General features: G+C 42.4%; 1 protein-coding gene across 2 annotated transcripts in view; it reads left to right on the plus strand.

The window, feature by feature from the left end:
- GLI3 (GLI family zinc finger 3) overlaps positions 1 to 19,360 on the plus strand; it is a 213,599-nt gene that overhangs the window by 181,887 nt on the left and 12,352 nt on the right. For both annotated transcript variants that reach the window (XM_074900904.1, XM_074900905.1), the window contains exons 11-12: positions 16,152 to 16,301; positions 16,881 to 17,045. In XM_074900904.1, coding sequence (XP_074757005.1) covers positions 16,152 to 16,301; positions 16,881 to 17,045 — 315 coding nt within the window. The remainder of the gene's footprint in view (positions 1 to 16,151; positions 16,302 to 16,880; positions 17,046 to 19,360) is intronic.

Below are 19,360 nucleotides of genomic sequence, written 5' to 3' on the forward strand. Positions count from 1 at the left end.
GAGCATCTTATTTCAAGATGAAAAGGCTTCGCTGAATTACAGATGCCAACATTTTTACAAAGCACTTTGGCGATTGACATCTCAAAGAGAAAGTATGATTTATTAGCCTATAATGGCTAACACTGAGCACTGGGCTAGGTCCCACTGATTTGTGAAATTGCTTAATATGAATTGCCTTTTTGTGTAATCCAAGCCCCAGGTTTTTCAAATAAACTTAGAATATAAAGTGTATGAGACATTACATACCTGGAAAGGGAGAAGGGTAATGGGGTTGTGTAGCTAAAAAGAAAAGAAAGGCAAAGGAAGAAGGGGAGAAAGAGAGAGAGAGAGAGGGAAAGAAAGAGAAGGAGAAAGGAGAAAGAAGAAAGACAGAAAAGAAAGAAAAGAAAGACCTACTTCTAAATCCATCCTGGTGGTGCTTTTTTACAGTAGTTTGGTTGATATGTTGGCAGGGTAAAGATTAATAACAAGCCTTGTCGCTATCAGTACCTGCTTGTCGATTCTCTGTAACAGGGCTGTCTGTTCAGCATGGAAATTATTGATTAAATAAAAATTGCTATTAGATTGTGATGTGATCCATAATCACAAACAATGGTGGACATTCCTCTTTCAGATCCCAAGCCATGCATCAAGTTTTTCCTTGCAGTAATTTATATTGTGCTGACACTCGTAACCATTAGGCTTTTATCCTCTCCTACATGTGTCAAGAAAGCACTAAAAGAAAGAACAGCAGCAACCCAGCAGCAGGTAGGCACTCACTAAATTTTCGGAGAGAAGCACTACACAGCTAAGCCCATCCTTTGCTTCTAGTTAGCACTTTACCTCCACGGTGATTTCTGCCAGATAAGGGCAACACCCCTTGAATTCAGAGTGTTTTCAGCGAGGGCAAGAGCTTGCTCCACAAGTATTCGTACCTCAAATGCTCACTGTCCTTTTTTCCTTCTGTTATTACCTTGGCAATGGTTTTATCCTTGTTTAAGGTATGCCCATGGTTAGGCCCTCCATGTCAGGACAATGTGGAAAGAGGATCCACCCAGCGAGACCCAGTATGGTTTTGTGAGGTTTTTTCTAGCATTTTGGAGTGTGAAGAGCAAGTGGCTTTCCTGTATTTATTTAGCTCTGATGCTTCCTAATTTTTGAGGAATCCCGGATTGGAGCGCTTCACTTAAGACCGCATCACTTTAGGCTGAGTTAATTAAAAAGATAGTATCTCACTCTTCACAGCACATGTGAGCACGGTACCAACTTTCTTCCTCCTGTGACAGCCTTTGTCTAAAACTAAAGGAAACTTAGTCAAGATGTTTTTGAGAGTTTGGCTGCTTATAGAAATTATGCCCACACAGTTTCTCTGTCCTTTTGTCTCACAAGACCTTAAATAATATATATATATATATATATATATATATATATATATATATATGTCAAAACTGATCCAGCCCACCTGGGCTGGCTGCTAGGGAGAGGCATCCGTGTAATTCTGGACTGTAGATTGTTTTTCCAGTTACCAGCACTAGGCAGGATTACTACACAAGAGTTTTGTTCCTCTGTACAGGAGCTGAGAATATAGAGGCTTAATATGCTGTGGGTATGGAGCCATTATTTTTTTTTGGTTAGTATACTTCTTCTTAAAGTTAGTAAAATAAAGGCTTTATCCTTTAAACTTATCAGTGCTAATTATCATACGATGTATATTTCTGTATCTCACGAGGATAGTTTTTGCATATCTTTCTTGTGCCTAAACTATTTCTAATATTACCACAGATAACCCTGCTTGCAGTATTTGACTGTTTGCCACACTACACTCAGCTTAAAGAGTGTTTAACAGTGAGCTTAGCTTACTTCATTATGCAGAGCAAATAAGTTTTCAGGCTTGGCCGTTGTCATTTATATCAAGAGACCACTTCATTTTGCAAAGCCCGAGCATGTGCCTTGCACACCTCCCTCCAGTGCAGCCACTTTCTCTGTGTGGATCAGAGCCAAGGGATTACCAGCCAGGAAATTAATTGCCAAGGGGATTCCGACATTTACGGTTAGTAAAAGAAGCCTGAACAAAGAAGTGTGGTTTATATCACATTCTGGAGGCGCCAGACTCCAGCTCTGATAGTTTTTGGGTGAGGGAGAGTTACAGAGACACAGGGCTGCCCTTTGGTTTACTCCTGTAAGACTGGGGTTGACTACCAGTACAACTGTGTCCCCTTCAGATGGTGCAACAATGGTATATAGGAGAAGAGATGAATCTTTGAGATAAACCAGACCATTTAGGATTGATTTTTAGTTACCAGAAGCACCTGTAAGTTCACTGCAAATCAATTAAAGTTAGTGCATCGAATGCAAGGCAGAAAAAAATCGGCCTTGGCTCTTTTCTAAGTGTGTTAGGTGATATCCCTATGTTCTACTAAGAGATCCTGCACAGTTTTCATTCCAACAGCTCGAACATATGTCTGTAATCTAGCTACAGCGCAAGACTGTCTGGCTATATATGAGAGAACAGAAAATGTTATCCCATGGCTAGAGAGGGATGAAAGAAGGTATTTCTGCTGCCTCTCCCTGGAGTATCAAGGGTGACTAACATCTGACATGTGACAGAGACTTTGCTAACCCTGACTTTGCTAGGATGTGACAGAAACACCCAGCCTAGCACCCAGCCTAGCGTGGATGTGAATGGTAAATTCTGAATGGATGTCCAGTGGAAGAAAGCTGCAAGAGAACTCAGCAGAGCAATAAACTATTGCATGTGCTTGAAGCTTGTTAGAAATTATTTTTAGAGATCTTAAGAAGAAAGCGCTCCAAATACTTTCTCCAGTTCAGTTGTGATGTCATGGCTTTAACACACTGCAGTGGCTGTTACCCACCGTTGTTGGATTAATTCTACCAGGATCTCCTCTATGATGAAACAAACATTAAAATGTACATTGCCTAGTAAAGATTTTGGTAATGCTTATCACGACCAACATTTTTCTTTGTAGTTTCTGTGAAAAGTGTTGTGTGTTTTTAAGTCGCTACATTCCCAGCTCTCTTAGGGGTTTTTTGTGCATTTCATTGCAAAAAGTGGATCAGGTATTATCTCCAGTCTGAACTGCATCTTTCGTAGATTATGTATCTACAAAAGACTATCTTAGACGCATTTATTGAAAAAAATCCTCTATTCTACAGTCTCTTTCTGCAGATGAAGCATTGGTATTTTTATCATACAGGCCATTTGACTGTGTCCATGTGGTAAGCATAGGACTCTCTTTAAAAAAATTAAAAGGATTTACTGATTGATTTACACAGTAAGATCCTGCTGAGGGATATCTTTTCTTTCATTTTAAGTGGATCAGTGTTAACTGTTTTCTTATCATTAACAGAGTACTAAAAGCAGAAGAAAGTGCATGGTTTTACAAAATCTGGTCCAAGGTTGAACTAAATGAAGTGCATGTTGTTCAGCAAGTCCCGTCTACATGCTTAGTGTAAGTGGCCATATGCTTAATACACCCTAAAGAGCAGATCCTATTTAATTGTCTGACATTTACCTTGCTACTTCACCCCGTTAGGAGCATAGGATTTTCTGTAAAAGAAGGCCATGGTTTAACTTTTCGGTAAGAGATCAAGTATTTTGCTAATCCTTCTGCGTAGATAGATGACCCATTGTACCAGTCCGGGAGCTTGGAAGACTTCAAAATCTTGTTAAAATGGATAGCTTTTCCTTATTCTATCTTTCTATAGCCTTTCATAGATTTATAAGTTGGCTCATGGGATTAAGCGGTTTGTCTCTGCTAATATAAAATGATATAAAGCTGTTGTAATATATGGTTACATTTTAACTTAAAGAGCCTGTTGGTACTGACCTGCTTGCAGTGTATTTCCAAACCGTGCACTGAAAGGCAGTATAAATTTTAACAGATTTTTATCATTAGAGCCATACAATTTTTATAAAACTGCTCTGGCTTTATATATTCATTTGGTGCACCACAGTTGTTGGGATATTTTGCTGGGTACTTTTTTTACTTCATTGTTTTCTGCTCTAGGCATCTTTACTGTTGAACATTTATTTCTTGGCTCCACCAGTCTGGTCTGTGCTGTGGAATGTAAAGATTAGAAATTTCTTCCTATTTTATTTTCTTGTGAACATGCCCTATTTTAAACGAAAATATTACTTTGAGCGTGGTTGGAACCCACAGCTCAATAACTAACTAGAAGAGCTGCTAAAACCCTGCTCCTGCAGAGACCTCAGTGCGTTTGGACCCAATCGAATTTAATGGGCTCCAGGCTGCTGTAAGAGCCCGTGCAGGCAGAGCAGCTCATAGAACCAAGATCTGCACATCTCGGCTAGGAGCTGATTGGAATTTATGAAAGCTAAACAATATGGGGGGAGAACAGTTAATTTCAGGTTAATACGTACAGTGGATCTGATTTCCATTGAAGTCAGATGAGTTATGGTGGCAGGAAAGAGGCCTCTAGATTTTTGTTTTCTGCAGCAATGTGGGAAAACATCCAAAGTATTTAGTTCTTCTGCTTCATGTGTGCTGATGTGCTTCTTACAAAATCAGGATGGTATTTTCATTCTTCATGCTATTTGCAAATAAGATGAAATACCTTATTGTAATGCCTCTTTATGATGACTTCCTTCTCAAGTGTTCTGGCAGGAGTCCTCTGTGGTCTTTTTTGCTAGTGAGAAAAATCCAGAAATAGAATAGATGCTTTTAAATGTGTTAGCTAACATCTGTAGCAGTGCTAAGTGCTAGGCTGCTCAGATTTTGGTGGGGTTTTTTTAAGGTAAGGACTGTTTTTCACGTATGTTTTTGTTAAAGATTGCACACAGCTGTACGTGAGTTCAGATTTGTAAAGAAGGGAAGTCAGCCATTGCTCGTGTTCAGTACTGCCTGTGAGGGAGTTTTAATGGGTTTTAACTTGGTTTTCCTGGAAATTCTGTAGCTGTTGCATGTAAAATCAATTTTAATCCCTAAATGCAAAGATCACGAAGCAGAAAATTTTGAAGTTGCGCCTCAGGTGGTTTTCTCTCCTTCCGTATTCAGTCACTCCTAGAACGTATCAGATGTTGGATTTTCTAGGCAACATTCACTGGTAATCTCAGACGTAGTGAAGGGCAGATGTTTGGTTTCAGGCCAGTCTTTGCCCTCTTCCCACCCAACTGTAGGAAGAACTCTGCCCTTGTTTGTGCACTACTGCTTTGACTAGGTTGAGAGAGGAATGTGTAACAGATTTGCGAAGAATGTGGAGCTCTTTGCAGTGAAGGTCTCCTCCTCTCTTGTGAGTTTATGGCAGGAACAGGCATTGCACCTCCCTGCAGTCATGAGGTAGAGCTGTTTTCTGAAGGCAGGAATCCTTCCTGCATCTGAAGCTGTAGCACTCCTGCCCCTAATTAACTCTCAGAAAGCCTGTGGGGAGAGCTCAGTGCATGTGTGACGGAGAAAGAAGGAAGGAAAGCAGGCAGAACAGACTGAAGATCATCAGTGCAGGGCTAGAGTATAGGGTTTGGGAGAAGACCACCTTCAGTCTCTATGGCGTAAAGACCAACATCACAGTTCCATCACTTAGCAGTGGGTTTTAAACCCTTCAGCAAGCATCGTTTGTTCAGTCTCTTCTTCCAGCCCTGGCCTTTTGAGTCAAGTTTGAATTCCTCGTCACTGGTGCACACTTCACCTGGCTTTTTTCTCACTCTGCTTTTCTCCTTGCTAATCTGTCTTGGGTCTCTTGGTTTATGCTGCAGGCATCAAATTACCTTAAATTTTTCTAGTTTGATCTTCATACAGGAGACAGGTAAAATGTGGGTATAATTTGAGCTGCTAAATGTGAAGCACATAAAAACCCACAAACTAGAAGCGAGCCAAACATGGATATGTAAAATTATTTTTCTTAAAGTCTTGGAGTCTTGGTGAAGATGAAAGTTGTATTGGGGTTCTACCTGTCAGGTTGCCTTTTCCAAAATGATTACCCTCCAGCAATAGGCTTTCTTGCTGTCAGTGTAGCAGTTACATGCTCAGTGCAGCATCCGAACATGTACAGTTTGCACCAAGAAAGATGCTGGAGCAAGTGGAAGTTGGAGAAGAGTTTACCAGCATCCGTGCAGTGGTGTGGAGCATGTGATACAACCCGCAGGAGTGTGCTGCGGCAGAGGCAGCCGGGAGGGCAGCCAGAGCTAGGAAGTAATGCAGACGGCAGACAGGTAGGAGAAAGTGGTTGGGAGAAATGCCAGGAGCAGTCAGCTTGCAGTTGGCCCCTTGTACTCTTTCAGGAGCAGCGGGGGGGGCACTTCTTCCCTATGGGCTCCTTCCTTCCAGTGACTGAAGATCTTAGTCATCCTCATGGGAACCCAGTTGCATCTTTCTCTGCTTCAGCAGATCTCAGGAGAGCAGGGTGTACCCCTGGAGGGCAGAGACATAACCAAAATGTCCCCCTTTGAGAACAGTTGACTTGAACATCTAGTTCTTGGTTTCCACTTTCCTTCACAGGGATTGTCTGCTGCAGCTCCCTCACACAAATGCAATTAGCCCTGTCCTTGAGCAGGTCACAGATTCAGGTGGTTTTTTTCCTTGATAACATCACAAAATATGGAAGCTGTAATGCGTTGCTTGAACTAAGGCGAACGCAATACAGAGCAGCAGTGCTGGAGGAGCTGGCAAAGCCCAGTTATCACAGCATCACGCATTGAAAAATTATTTCCATAGGAAGAAAAAAAGTAAAGGAAGCTGGAATTCCTATAACATACCAGCTTCATCTATTAACCTCCCAGCTAGCAATATAAGAATGCACCTTCAAGAAAGAGATGGCACTTGATTCTAGTCAGAGTTATGGGAGAGAACATCAGAGAAGAAACAAAGCTGAGAGTCATCAAAGCATCGTTCCTACCACTGTAAAAGTGGAATGATTAATGTCCACAATGTTTATGTTGATGTTCTGGCTGAATCTCATTTATTAAATTTTCAGGTTTAGGAAATAAAGATGCAATTTCTGCCTGTTGCTTTATAGCTGCATGCTCTCACACAGGAAATCAAGGGAGAGCTGTAAAACATGGCCCTTGATAGAGCTGCATTTTGCTGCTAACAGACTTTACTGTATACGTGAATATATGTGTATTAAATTAAACAAGAACAAGATGTGATCTTATTGGGAAAGAATCCCCGCAATATCCCATAAGTTCCATTCCCTCCACAGAATATCCCAAAGCCTACCAAAAAACTGTCCAAAACCTGGAAATATAGATACAGGCTGAGGGAATCGGTTCCCAGCCTGATGAGCAAGCTGTGTTTGCCCTGTTGGTATTATATCACATCCATACTGTATAACTACTATATCAGAGATTAAAAGAAGGTCATGCTTTATTATGAACTGCTGTCTTTATTTTTAGGATTAGATAACTTTTCTCTTTTTTTCCCCCCACTGATTCTCTTTATGTCCTAAGGGCAGATCCTTTCTCTTGGGTCAGGAATGTAATAAGGCAGGTTTTCCTCTCTCCAGGATATTGTGTCTGTCTCACTGTGTTTAAATTGCCACAGAAAGCTCTTCTGAGCAAAATACAGTATTTTCTTTGTACAAGAGCCAACGATTGACGTATCCTTGGGGACTTCTCTGTCTTTAGCATTTAAACATACAAGTTGGATATGTTTAACCTATTGATAGGCAACAAAGACAACTACAGAATTTATTGCAAGAGAACAAAAGGAGAAGCAGAAAGAAAACATCTTTTTTTTTTTAACTTGGGGATTGAGAACTTTTATTGCTGTTATTAGTGCAGAGAGATGAAAAAAAAAAAAAAAAAGTAATCAGACCGATATTTTCAGCTGTAACAGGGAGGTGAGAGGAAAACAGTCCTGATGGGTTGTGTCCTTTGAATTAGTGTATTCCTGTTCATTAGTAATACCATTTCACATTTAGAGAGCAAGACTTCTCCGAGCCCATACATAGAAAATAATTTGATTAGCCATGGCTTGGTTAAACAGCATTTGGGGCAAAAAGATGACTCCAGCTCAGGCTTACAGTAAACTCCACAAAATGCAAATGTTCATTAACTATTATTAGTTTGACTACTCTCGGTCTTTGTGCGTTCCTTCCTTGCAAACCTGTACGCCCCATGAGACAAGAATAGTCTCTTGCCTTGTGTTTCACTGACCCCAGATCTTTAATACATTTTAAAATGTGACTGTAAACCTGGTCTTCTCCCAGTGGCAGCTGTGCTGGCCCAAGACAGCTGTTAACCCCAACTGTTTCTTGCAGCATATCTGAGGTTCCCCCAGTCTGTCCTTCACATGAGAATTGCGCCTCGAATCCTGGAGTCAAAATAACCAGATTAACCCAAGCCCTTTGGACCGAGGCAGGTGAATTAACAGTTTATGAGCTATTGAAGTAGTGAAATTGGAGGTACAGCAACAGGTAAGAAAAGGTGATGAGCTGTTATGGGGCAGAACCATGCAGTGTCTCAGCATGGCCAGATCATGATGTGTTCCCCCCCACCCACCACTTTCCTCCTTTCTAACTGTTTCCATTCTCTCTTCCAGCAATTGGTTTCCATGCTGCCCTTCTTCTGTGCCTGTCATCCCTGTCCATCTACTTCCAATTTATAAATCATCAATATTTTTCAGTTGACTTGGGCTTCTAATTTTGATCCCTCGCTTTCTTCATTGACTGCTATTGCCAGTTCTCAAGGGACAGAGATGGGAATCCAGAATGGCACAGTAATAAATGAGCTTTAAGCATGGATTCAGCTAGAGTGCTGACTGAGGTCTAATTTGTTTCTTAGAATTAAATATTAACAGTCCTGCACACAGAGTTCATACATTAAGTTTGTAAAATAGCATAAGTTGTATTTCCTATTTTCCACATACTTCACTCCTTTTTGAAATAACCATCTTTTTGGCTGAAACTTTATTTAGTGATTTGATTTTTCTTAATGAGTAAAACCTTTTTTAGACACACTGAAGTTATAAACGTTTGCGGTACATATTTTTTTTTATGCTGTTAAAAAAGTCACACTTCTCTCTCACATGTAATCCCAAAATATCTGATTACTGAAATGTGGTGTGCTGCTAGTCCTCATTTAGGTTTAGAATCATGACCAAATCTAGGGGGAGTGGGGGGCTTCATTTGTTAATAGTCAAAAACTTTGAAAATTAAGTATTGAGATTGAATGACAAGATCAAACACTGCAAGGTGAGGAGTGCAGCGTGCAAACAGAGTGTTTAGTGCATTCATTATACCCAGAGGAAATTACCGTGCAGTGCTTTGAAGATCCAGCTGATTTTAACTGTAGGTATTCTGTTTCAGCAAAGGTGTCAAGACTGTCGAGACGCTGACCTGCTTTGGGCCAGATCATCGGATTGTATAAATTGTCATGTTGCTAATCAGCATTAACAGAGATCTGTCACAACAGCATTTCTTAAATCTTCCATAAAGTGTGCAAGACAGCCGCAAGAACTCTAATAGAATAACAATAAATGCATCCAAAGAAAAGGAAGGAGGACTGGAGATAGTTATCTGAGCTTCTCCACAGGCTTGTGACTATGCAGAAGTGCAGAGTTCTTCGTGTATAGCTATAGCTTCAACTTGGCTTTAGGAACTGCAGCCAGCTTAAGCATTTATGCCACCATAAAGGTTTAAAGCAGCTTAAGTGCTTCTTCCATCTTAGGCACTAAAAATGGCTTAAGTACTTATGCCACCCTAAGGACATGAGGTCAACAGCATACTCTTGACTTGTGCAGCAGGGAGGAGACATTAGTCTCCTGTGGTTGTTTAGCCTGGTTGTGCCTGCAAATGATCTTTAGTAGGGAAAGGACAGACAGGATCCATACCTATTTTCCAGCAGATAAGAGGAAATTAAAATGCATGCATTGTTCTAACAGAGAGTCACAGAGGTTAGCAAGAGACTCGATTGCAGTGATTGGAACGTGTCCAAAAAGTCTGCTGGGGATTTCACTCCATGGAGATGCAGGGGGGGTTTTTTTACCTCTTCACAATGGGATTTCTATTGTCACAGGATATTTCCTGCCTCACCAGGACCTCCTTTATATCCTGACTTCTTTACAAAGCTTTTGTCTGTCCATCTTGCTGTGGATCATGGAGTTAATCTTTATCGAGATGTTAATGAGATGGTAGGGAGGCCTGCCTGATGTCATCTTGTAGTTGTCTGACTACCTAAAATGGTAGCAAGGAGCAGTGATGAGCTGTGGATTCCCTGGGGAGCAGGCAAGCATTGGGCACTTGCTTAAGTGCCGCCCTGTAGCTTTTCTGAATGCTGATACTCTTTTTACAATCACTCAAATATCTCAGGAAGCTGTGTGGGTCAAGAACCTCAAAAGTAGTCACACCACTCATGAACAAGTGACTACTTTTAGTGGGAATCAGGGACGTAAATACTTCTATGCATGAGGGCTTTAGCTTTCCTGGGCCTTACACTTACACCTCTACTGTGGCCATAGTAGCAGATACTGTTTCCCAGGGTTTGTTGTTAGGAGGGATATGTTCACACAGCAGGAGGTGTTCAGGTGCTTTGGTAATGGTCTAAAGTTCAATGTGAAGGATACATCTGTACCTACAGCTAAGCGAGGACAGGGAAGTTTGAATTCTCACACTCTGAGTCTGGTGAGCTCTGGTGTACTTCACAATATTCTGATCGACAAGGTTGAAATTGTATTAGAGCAGGTGAAGAGGAGGGGTGGGATGACCACTGAGGAGGGATGGACTGACACAGTCCTGGAAGTGGCAATGGGGAGACTGGGAACAAAATGACAGGCAGTACACAGGAACTTCCACACCTCAAGCCAAAGTAGGGTAAGAGGAGGAATGAGGACTTGATCATCCTAGGGAAGACCAGAAGGAACCAGCTTCTTTAGTCCAGCAGTGAAGGCAGAGAGGAGAGTGCTGTCTGTCGGTTAGTTGGGTGAGGTGGGGGAGGGAGAGAAATAAACATCACGTAAGGAAGCAGAGCTGTTTAAGCTAAAGGATAGTGTTGGCACAAGAACAAATAGATATAAATTGGCTGTGAATAAATCAAAGCTAGAAATTAGTTGCTAACCAGCAGAGGAGTAAGTTCCTAGAAGAGCCTTCCGATGGGAGCAGAGCGAGCAGATCACCAGTGTACTTAGAAGATGAAGCTTGCTCCGTTCATGACCAGGATTACATGTAGCAGGGCCTGACGCAGCGAAGGATGGGCCTGATGACCAGGAGCCCTCCTCCTGTTTCTAACCGTATGTGAAATTAAGGGCAAATCTACATCCCCTATGCAAAACACATAAGAGTGTTCCCTGCAGGATGACAGGTCAAGGACACCTAATGCCCTTCCAAAGCAGCCTCAGAGCTCTCCAGTCTGTTCCTGACAGTCACAGTCTCCGCACATGTCATCTCTGCAGACCAGGGGCTCTGCGGCTCCCTCGTGTAGCTGTGGGATGAGCTGTGTTTAGCAGCCGTTCCACCGCGATGCCTCTTCACCATTCGTGCTTTGTCTCCTATGCAGAAAATGCAGCGGCTCTGCTGGTTTGAGGGACTTTCTGTGGCAGTACAGTCCAGGGGGAGATTTGTGCTAGGAGATGGCTTAAATGCTGCTTTTGCTTGATGTCAGTAGTGAGATCTAGTGAGAAGTTATTTTGCACCACCTTTTTAAATTTTTGAAATACAGGGAAATAACTGGGAGAAGATAAAAGTCTGAAATTGTTGTTGTATAATTGAAATTAAACCAGTTTTTGGCATGCCTTCTGCTGTGCCGCTAACTTACCACATTATATCAATACAGCATGGTCTCCTCCCATTTTTCTCCTAGCATACTCTAGGGTAGTGTGTCTAGGTTAGAAAGCAGAATCTATATTTTATCCCTTTTTTTTTTTTTTTCTCAGATTTTCTCTGTTTTCTGCTTTATCCGCCAAATAACACTTTGCTTTCAGATGCAGTCTCAGTTGCAGGTGACAATCATTCTTTTTCTGTTGTTCCTAACTCATTCCACTGGTATGAAGAGGCTTTCCTCCTGCTGTTTGACTACTGTGAGAGCACATTTGGCCTTTGTTTATGTATTGAATAGCTAATGGGTACAAGCAGTCAGCTAGGATATGCCTAGATACTCCTTTCTTCTAAAAAACACGTGAAGGAAGGAAATGGAACACTAAGATTATTGCAGATCCTTCCTCCAGTCTCACTTCACATCATCTGCTACAATATGGAGTAGCGTGTACGGTGTACATTGATTATATGAGAACATGTATGATTAAAGGTGTTGCCTTTTTAAATAGTATTTCTTACCATGTAAGCATTTGTGCTTCCAGGACACTGCAGGTTGTGCTCCCTGTTACCTCTGGCTTTTGAGCTTCCCCAGTAGAGATGACAGGCCAGCTTCAGCCTTGATTTCAATTAATTTGGTGGCTTGCTTTTTTTTTTTTGTCTCTGGAATTGAAATCCATCTCAGAGCTTCCTCCTTCAAAGCCAAGGAATTTTGAGACCAAAATCAGTATTTAGGTCAGCTTCCTCTGTTCATTTTAGGGTATTTTGGAGTCAAATGATAATAGCAAAATTTTTTAGAGAAAATGAGGCAGGACAGACTGAGGTTTGGTAATGAGCATTGAAGTGGCATGAAAGTGACTGGTATTCTGCAAATGACCCCTGTTTAGCAGCTTTTGGAGCTGTGTGCAATGGGAGATAGCTAGTAGAATTCCAGCTTTTAATGGGGGCTTTTTTTTCAGGTCAGAAATTCTTAATAATACAGAGCTGGTGCTTCGGAGCCTTATGTTAGCAAACCTGACACTAGGGAGTAATATCATTGGCTTTCATGCGCCTATTTACGTTAATAAGGATTACCAACATAACTAAAACTTGCAGGTTTGGGCCTACAAAATTAAAAGAAAAGCCTTTTCACACCCTGAAACTGCATCAAAATTCAATTTCACCAGGAAAAAAAAAATCCTTCTGATCTAGTCCCTGGAATGTGACATTTCATGAGTGTAATAAGGTTACAAACAGATTATAAATTGAAACCCTATAAATCCTTATTGTACTGTACTAAAGCTTCTGCTTTGCATAATACTCTTATTCCTGTCTGTTCTTTGTTTTACAAACTCAAAACTATTCATTCCCTCTCATAATAGAGACCAGGGAGCCAAAAACACCGTGCAGAATCCAAAGGTAATTATCTGAGTCAAAGAACCTGAATGCCAGAGTTCACAAACTTCTGAACTTTCCTAATTGCCGTTGTTTGTGCAGTGAGACCTCCTTCTTCCTTTAAACATGTTGTAAATATTTCACATTGTTTCTGCCAAATGATAATGATAAAAAATCCCAGTATAGTTTTAGTTCCTGTTTTGTATTTGTCTAGCTCTGCCTACATGTCCATAGCAGATGACTGATCAGTTTTTCACATCATAACTTGGGTGAGTGGGGGCGTTTGAATCTGGCCCTACCATGGTCAGGGTTACAAATGCCGTGAATCTCCTTACCTGAGAGCACTGCTGGTTTCTGCTGTTGGCCTCTTACTTGTACTGACTTAACGTCTAACAAGTGTCTTCTTCCCGACCAGCCTGCCAGTATTTGGGCACATTTATAGGTCTTCTAAAATATCACCCCTCTGCAAAAGCATCTCACTTGAGAGCTAAAGAAATTGAAATTACCCAGATTAGCAGTTGATGTCATGGGCTCGTTTCTTCTAGGCTTTACATGAAGGCGAGGATCCTCAGAGGGGTTGAATGAGAACGAGTTGGCTTTGGAGGTGAGCTCTCAGGGGCCACTTGGAGCATCAGAGCAATGAGAGAAAACAGGGCAAATGGGGGTTTGAGTGTAGGAAGAGCAGAGGGAGTAGGAAAGGAGTGTCAGCGTAAGAGAGCAGGTCAGATGAGTATGGAGGGACACAGTTGTGCGGAGACTTGAGGGTGATCACAAGATCCTTGACAGGTGAGCCAGTGGGGTGGTGGAGAGAGATGAATAATCCGTCCTGGGCAAGCTTTCACAGAATCACAGCATCATTCAGATTGGAAAAGACCCTGGGGATCATTGAGTCCAACCATCAGCCCTACTCTGCAAAGTTCTCCCCTACACCACATCCCCCAGCATCTCATCTAAACGACCCTTAAAAACCTCCAGGGATGGTGAATCCACCACCTCCCTGGGCAGCCTCTTCCACTGTCTGACCTTTGCCAGCTGCTGCAGTGAGCCTGGGCTGGAGAGGGAGTGAGGAAGAGAGTTCTGTGCCCATGACGAAGGCCAGTTTTAGAGGATGCTTGTGCTGATAAAGGCTAGAGGTCTAAAGGAGCAAAAGGCAAGGGGCAAGCTCATTTGCAGGGACAAAGAGAAAAAGTGTCCTTCCTATGGAGTATTTCTCTGAGAGAGCATGCATGGTGCCTGAGTGTCCACACAGCAGGAGGCAAAGGGAGGTGCTGTTGGGAACTGATTGAACCAGCCTTGAAGTTTTTGTACCAAATGGAAAGCTTGTGTCACACACTTAATTTTCGTTTCCCTTGTGGCTGTGTTGGTTTAATGAAATAACTCATAGTCTGTAACGTTTACAGTAAGATTTGGCTAAGAATTACTTGAATGCGTTGAGTTTTGTCCCGTTACTTCTTTCTTTTTCAGGAAAGAAGACTGCACATTAACCTCATTGTACACTTCCGATGCCATTTCACAGCGCAGGGCATTTGCTCACTTTTGGCACAGGCGTGTGTAGTGTGAATGAACTGGAGATCTGCACTTGAAACATAAACTCCTGCAGATTACGTGTTGTCCGTTGTCCAGCACATCTGCTCTGTTTATGTGCTCTGTGCCCCATCACAACCTTTAAAAAATGGCAATAAAGTTTCCAAAAGAGAAAAAGAGCGGTCATCTTTTATGGGCAATGTACATCTGTTTGCCATGGTGATGCCGCGTAATCGTGAACATAAGTGATTTTATTTGGTTTTCTGATTGTTTTCAGGACTTTAGAAAAGATCGGGATTATCTTCTTTGTGTTCCAGTATGAACTACTGAGTTCCTTTACGACTGGCTTTTTCTGTGAGCTACTTAGCGGAGTAGGTACAGATTTCATCCCTGTGCTGTGATCAGATATAAACTCTGGAAGGTTTTTGTCTAGTACCTTAATGGAAATAATCGCATTCGCTGAGAAATGCGGCCATCTAGTGGCACAGCTAGCAAGCTGTGGTAGAAAGTACAGCAAGGGGGAATCAAGTCTTTAAGGCAGGGTTTCTCCAGCAGAGTCCAGGAGAATGAGTCAGGTAGCTCCTGCTGAAATTCCAGCTTTCATAAACCTTTGAAAGTCCATGTGTAGGGTGCTTTTGTTGTTTTCTGAAGCTGTGCAAAAAATTCACACAGTTGAACCTTAAAAAACCACAAACCAATCTTGAGGCTGGCCCTGTTTCATCTGCCCATTTCTGCTCAGAAACACAATCAGCAAGAATTAAATCCGTATTTAAATGCTCTGCTGAACTGGATCTTAGTAAAGGGAACAGAGCAAGCTGCTTTTCTGGAAGAGTAAAAGGTACACAGCCCCAGCCTGTCTCTGGATGCACTCACACAGATGACACTGACCACAGCAAGACAAGTGTGCGTGTCTCCACAGGCCTGGGGCAGGTGTTGCTCCCAGAGACGGGCAGGCAGGGCCATACTTGGCAATGGCAAAAGCTGGCTTGATGACTGCTTCAGAGCTCAGAGTTTTTTGTTACTGCAGTGTGCAGGGTTTTGTTTCCCCCGCCACAGCGTGTACACTAACCTAATACATTTACTGGAAGAAAATATGGGTAATGGGGAGTTAAAAGTCTTTGTGGAAACTTGGTTTAGCAGTTCTGTTGATTTTTCAGGTTGGAGGATGTGTTTTTAAAGGCCTCATTTTGTAAACCTTGTTTGTGTTGAGTGGCACTTAAATAAGGCTTTCCTGGTCCGAGAAAGCATTACTCAGTGTGAATCACGCAAGTGGTGCTGTGCATGAGATTATCCAGGATCCATTTAACAGCCTGTATCCCCGAGGCCTGATCCAAAGCCTGTTGACGTCAGTAGAAACAAATTCATGGGCCTTAGTGGACTTGCAGTGAGATCTGTAATTTGAACCCCATGATCGCTTTGAAGCTCAGACAATCTTCTTTCTCTTTTAGTACCGCAGGATCCTGGTTCACACCTGAGCCACTGGTGCTGTTGCAGTAAGGCTGCTGCTGCTGTTGCAGTTCTGTTAAACTGTAATCTCTCTTCTACCCGAACAGCATATAAACAATGACCATATACACGGTGAGAAGAAAGAGTTTGTGTGCCGATGGCTGGACTGTTCCCGGGAGCAGAAACCATTCAAAGCCCAGTATATGCTGGTGGTCCACATGAGGAGACATACAGGGGAAAAGCCACACAAATGCACTGTGAGTAAAGGGGGCTGAGCTCCAGGCTCAAACGAGGGAGCTGGGGATGTGCAGGGAACAGAGCGGCACAGATGCTGCATTCCCTGAACTCTTGTCCCTCGGACATCTGCTGGAGAAGAGGCTACCATGTCTGCTTTGTGACCCAGCTCGCCCAGATGAGAAGAGCTTTAGGAGAGGGGATTCACTGGATAACTTGGCCCACTTCCTCAAGTTTAAAGTGCAAAGAAACCCCAAAAGGCATTATTAAACAGGGCTCAGTTTGCTTAATTATTTAAAAGCACTTTCTCTTACAGAGCTGGGTATTATTGCTGGCCACCAGCCTCCTAATGGCTTTGCAATGAATTTCTGTCTTAGACAAATACTGTGCTCTCCTGTAAGACAAGATTTACATAATGCTGGAAGCATTTTAACTTGAGCTGTGATGGAGTTTGCCTGGGTGAAATTAAAATCCAAAAACCAAAATTACATTGGGCAAGGTTATGAAGGCTTGGAAAGTTTCTAAACTTTTATAGGTCAGCTTTTACTGTTTCCTGCAAGTCCAAAGATTAAAATTAATCCAGACTTACTTCTTGTCTGCAGTTTGAAGGTTGTACAAAGGCCTACTCCAGACTAGAAAACTTGAAAACACACTTGAGATCTCACACTGGAGAGAAACCATATGTGTGTGAACATGAAGGCTGCAACAAAGCTTTCTCCAACGCGTCCGACAGGGCCAAGCACCAAAACAGGACTCATTCCAATGAGGTAAGTAAGCACAGCTTCAAAAAAATAACAAAATTCGGCATCGAACAGACTTGCAATGCAGTCATAGCAATTCATTACAGAGGACAGACACAGAAACTCTCAGAAACCCAAAAGGAATAGAATTTCTAGATGTCTCTTACCAGCACAATCATTCCTGTGTTGTACACTAGAGAGGCTGCTGGTCTTTTTATTAAGCATAAGAAAGGTTTGAAGGAGGGGTGTAATGGAAACAGGCGTTAACAAGGGAGAGATCCTGGTTTCCCTGGAAAGCTGCGGTCATTCTTCCCTCTGGAGCTGGAGGGGCTTGCCCAGCACCCGGAGCACATCCCCTCACCCGGGGCAGTGGTGGCACCTGGGGCTGCCAGCCCACAGCTCCCCCAGCGCCTTGCAGCATCCCTTTGGGCTCCTGCGGGCAGCTATGGAGAAGTCTCTAGGGTTTAGAGAATTTGGGTTGCCCTGTAAGTTCTGAGTTATGCCTTTTCCTCCTTCTCTGGGCTGTTTTGCTCTTTCTTTCCATCCTGAACAGACCACACGGAGTAGGGATGCAGTGGAGGGAATTTGATCTTTCTCAAGCCAACCAGCTGTGGCAGTCACAGCTGTCTCCCAGACTCTCAGTGTAACTACTGTGTGTTTCCTGTTACTGCTGCCCCCCTTTTCAGGAATCACACCATCTTCATGCCTTGTCCCTGTTTTATTGCCCCATTTCAGGTAACACAGGGAGTCACATCATCTCAGTCGTATGTCTTGGAGCCCAGTCTCTTCTCCTTGACCTCTCCTATAGTCTAGCCTAAACCTGGAAGTACTGGAAGGGCAGGGTGTACCAGCATGCCGACTGTGTGGTGTGGAAACCATAGCAGCTATATCCCTTTGCACAAGGCTTGTGTCCTTTTCTAGCTGTCTGTCAGGTCTGTCACAGGCATTCACTAGAGCTGGCAGAATCTGCTGGGAGCATTCATCTTCTTCCAGTCCCTGCAGCACCTCTTGAGTCCCAAGGGGAGCAGAGAACATTGCACAAGTCTGAGTTTGCCCCATCCCTACAGTGTGTGCTCTCAGCAGCCCAATTAACAACTGCACTGAAGCCCAGCAGCAATTTTGTGAATTGTTACCAAGGTAGAAGGAAGTTCACCAAGTCTCACTAATAGTTGACTGAGGGTTTGTGGGTTTTTTTATTTACTGTCTGAACCAATCTGTTGCCTAGTTGATGAGTAAGATCCTCTCAAAGTTAGAAGACATGACCTGTACTGTGTTTTAAAATCAGGATTTCATGTGTAACAGTAAGTCACCAAGAAAAATCTTCTCCTGTGCATCATTTCTGGTAGGTGCAGCAGCAAGGGCAAATGAAAAATTCCTTCCACCATTATTTCACAATGAAACAGGTGAATATTCTTAGGCAATGTATACTAATGGAGTGCCATGAATTCTGTGGAAGGCGCTGACCCAATTCAGCACTTCTCACAGTGCCATTTTGATTGTAAGTAGGTAACCTATAGACAGATTTAAAAGCAACTGACATATCTTGATGCAGATATGCCTTTTGCACGTAGAAGAGAGCTGACTCGTACTTCCATAGCATTTTGAGAAAACCTGCCTCAGTAGCTCAGCATCAACTTTAAATTGCTCATGATCAACATTTTTGCTCCTGTTAAAGTCAATGGGATTTTTTCCCTGCTGACATCAGTGGAAGCAGGCTCAGGCCTTAGCTAGCCATGAAGAAGCTGTATTTGTCAGAGGCTTCACAGTGCCATGTGTAAGCAGACGGAGAACCCCTCTGAGGAACTCTGCATAAAGGTCTCTTTTTTTTTTTTTTTTTTTTTCCTTGAGGGCTAGTATAAATAAGACTTTGGAAACAATTCAGTTGTAAAAGTGAGGGAATCATACTTTACTACCTGAGGCAATTAAGTGTTTAGGAAGGGTTCAACTCTTCATTTTAATCCTCTCATAGTATAAGAACAAAGTCTTTATTATACTACAAGACAGTAAATTTATTCTGCATTTCTTAGTGAACTAGAGAAATTCACAGACAAAGGAATCAGGTTTTTAAAAAAATGAGCAATTAGTTATGCTAGTAGCACTAATAGCACTAGTGCATATACTGCTGCAACATGAAAATGCTTATGGTGCTGCATCCTGTGCTTTGACATTATACTGGTGATCTGAAGGAGCCAGGAAAAAATGCTTCCTCAGATAATGCTGCCTGAACAAATGTCCCAACGTATTTTGAAGGGGGTTGTTTGCCTCAATGTCAAGTAGGTACTGTGTAAACAGGGGTATCAGACTGCTGAGGGCAATGGACAGGGTAGAAAATTAAGCCGGTC

This window comes from Athene noctua, chromosome 2 (genome assembly GCF_965140245.1).
Source record: "Athene noctua chromosome 2, bAthNoc1.hap1.1, whole genome shotgun sequence".
Taxonomy (NCBI): domain Eukaryota; kingdom Metazoa; phylum Chordata; class Aves; order Strigiformes; family Strigidae; genus Athene; species Athene noctua.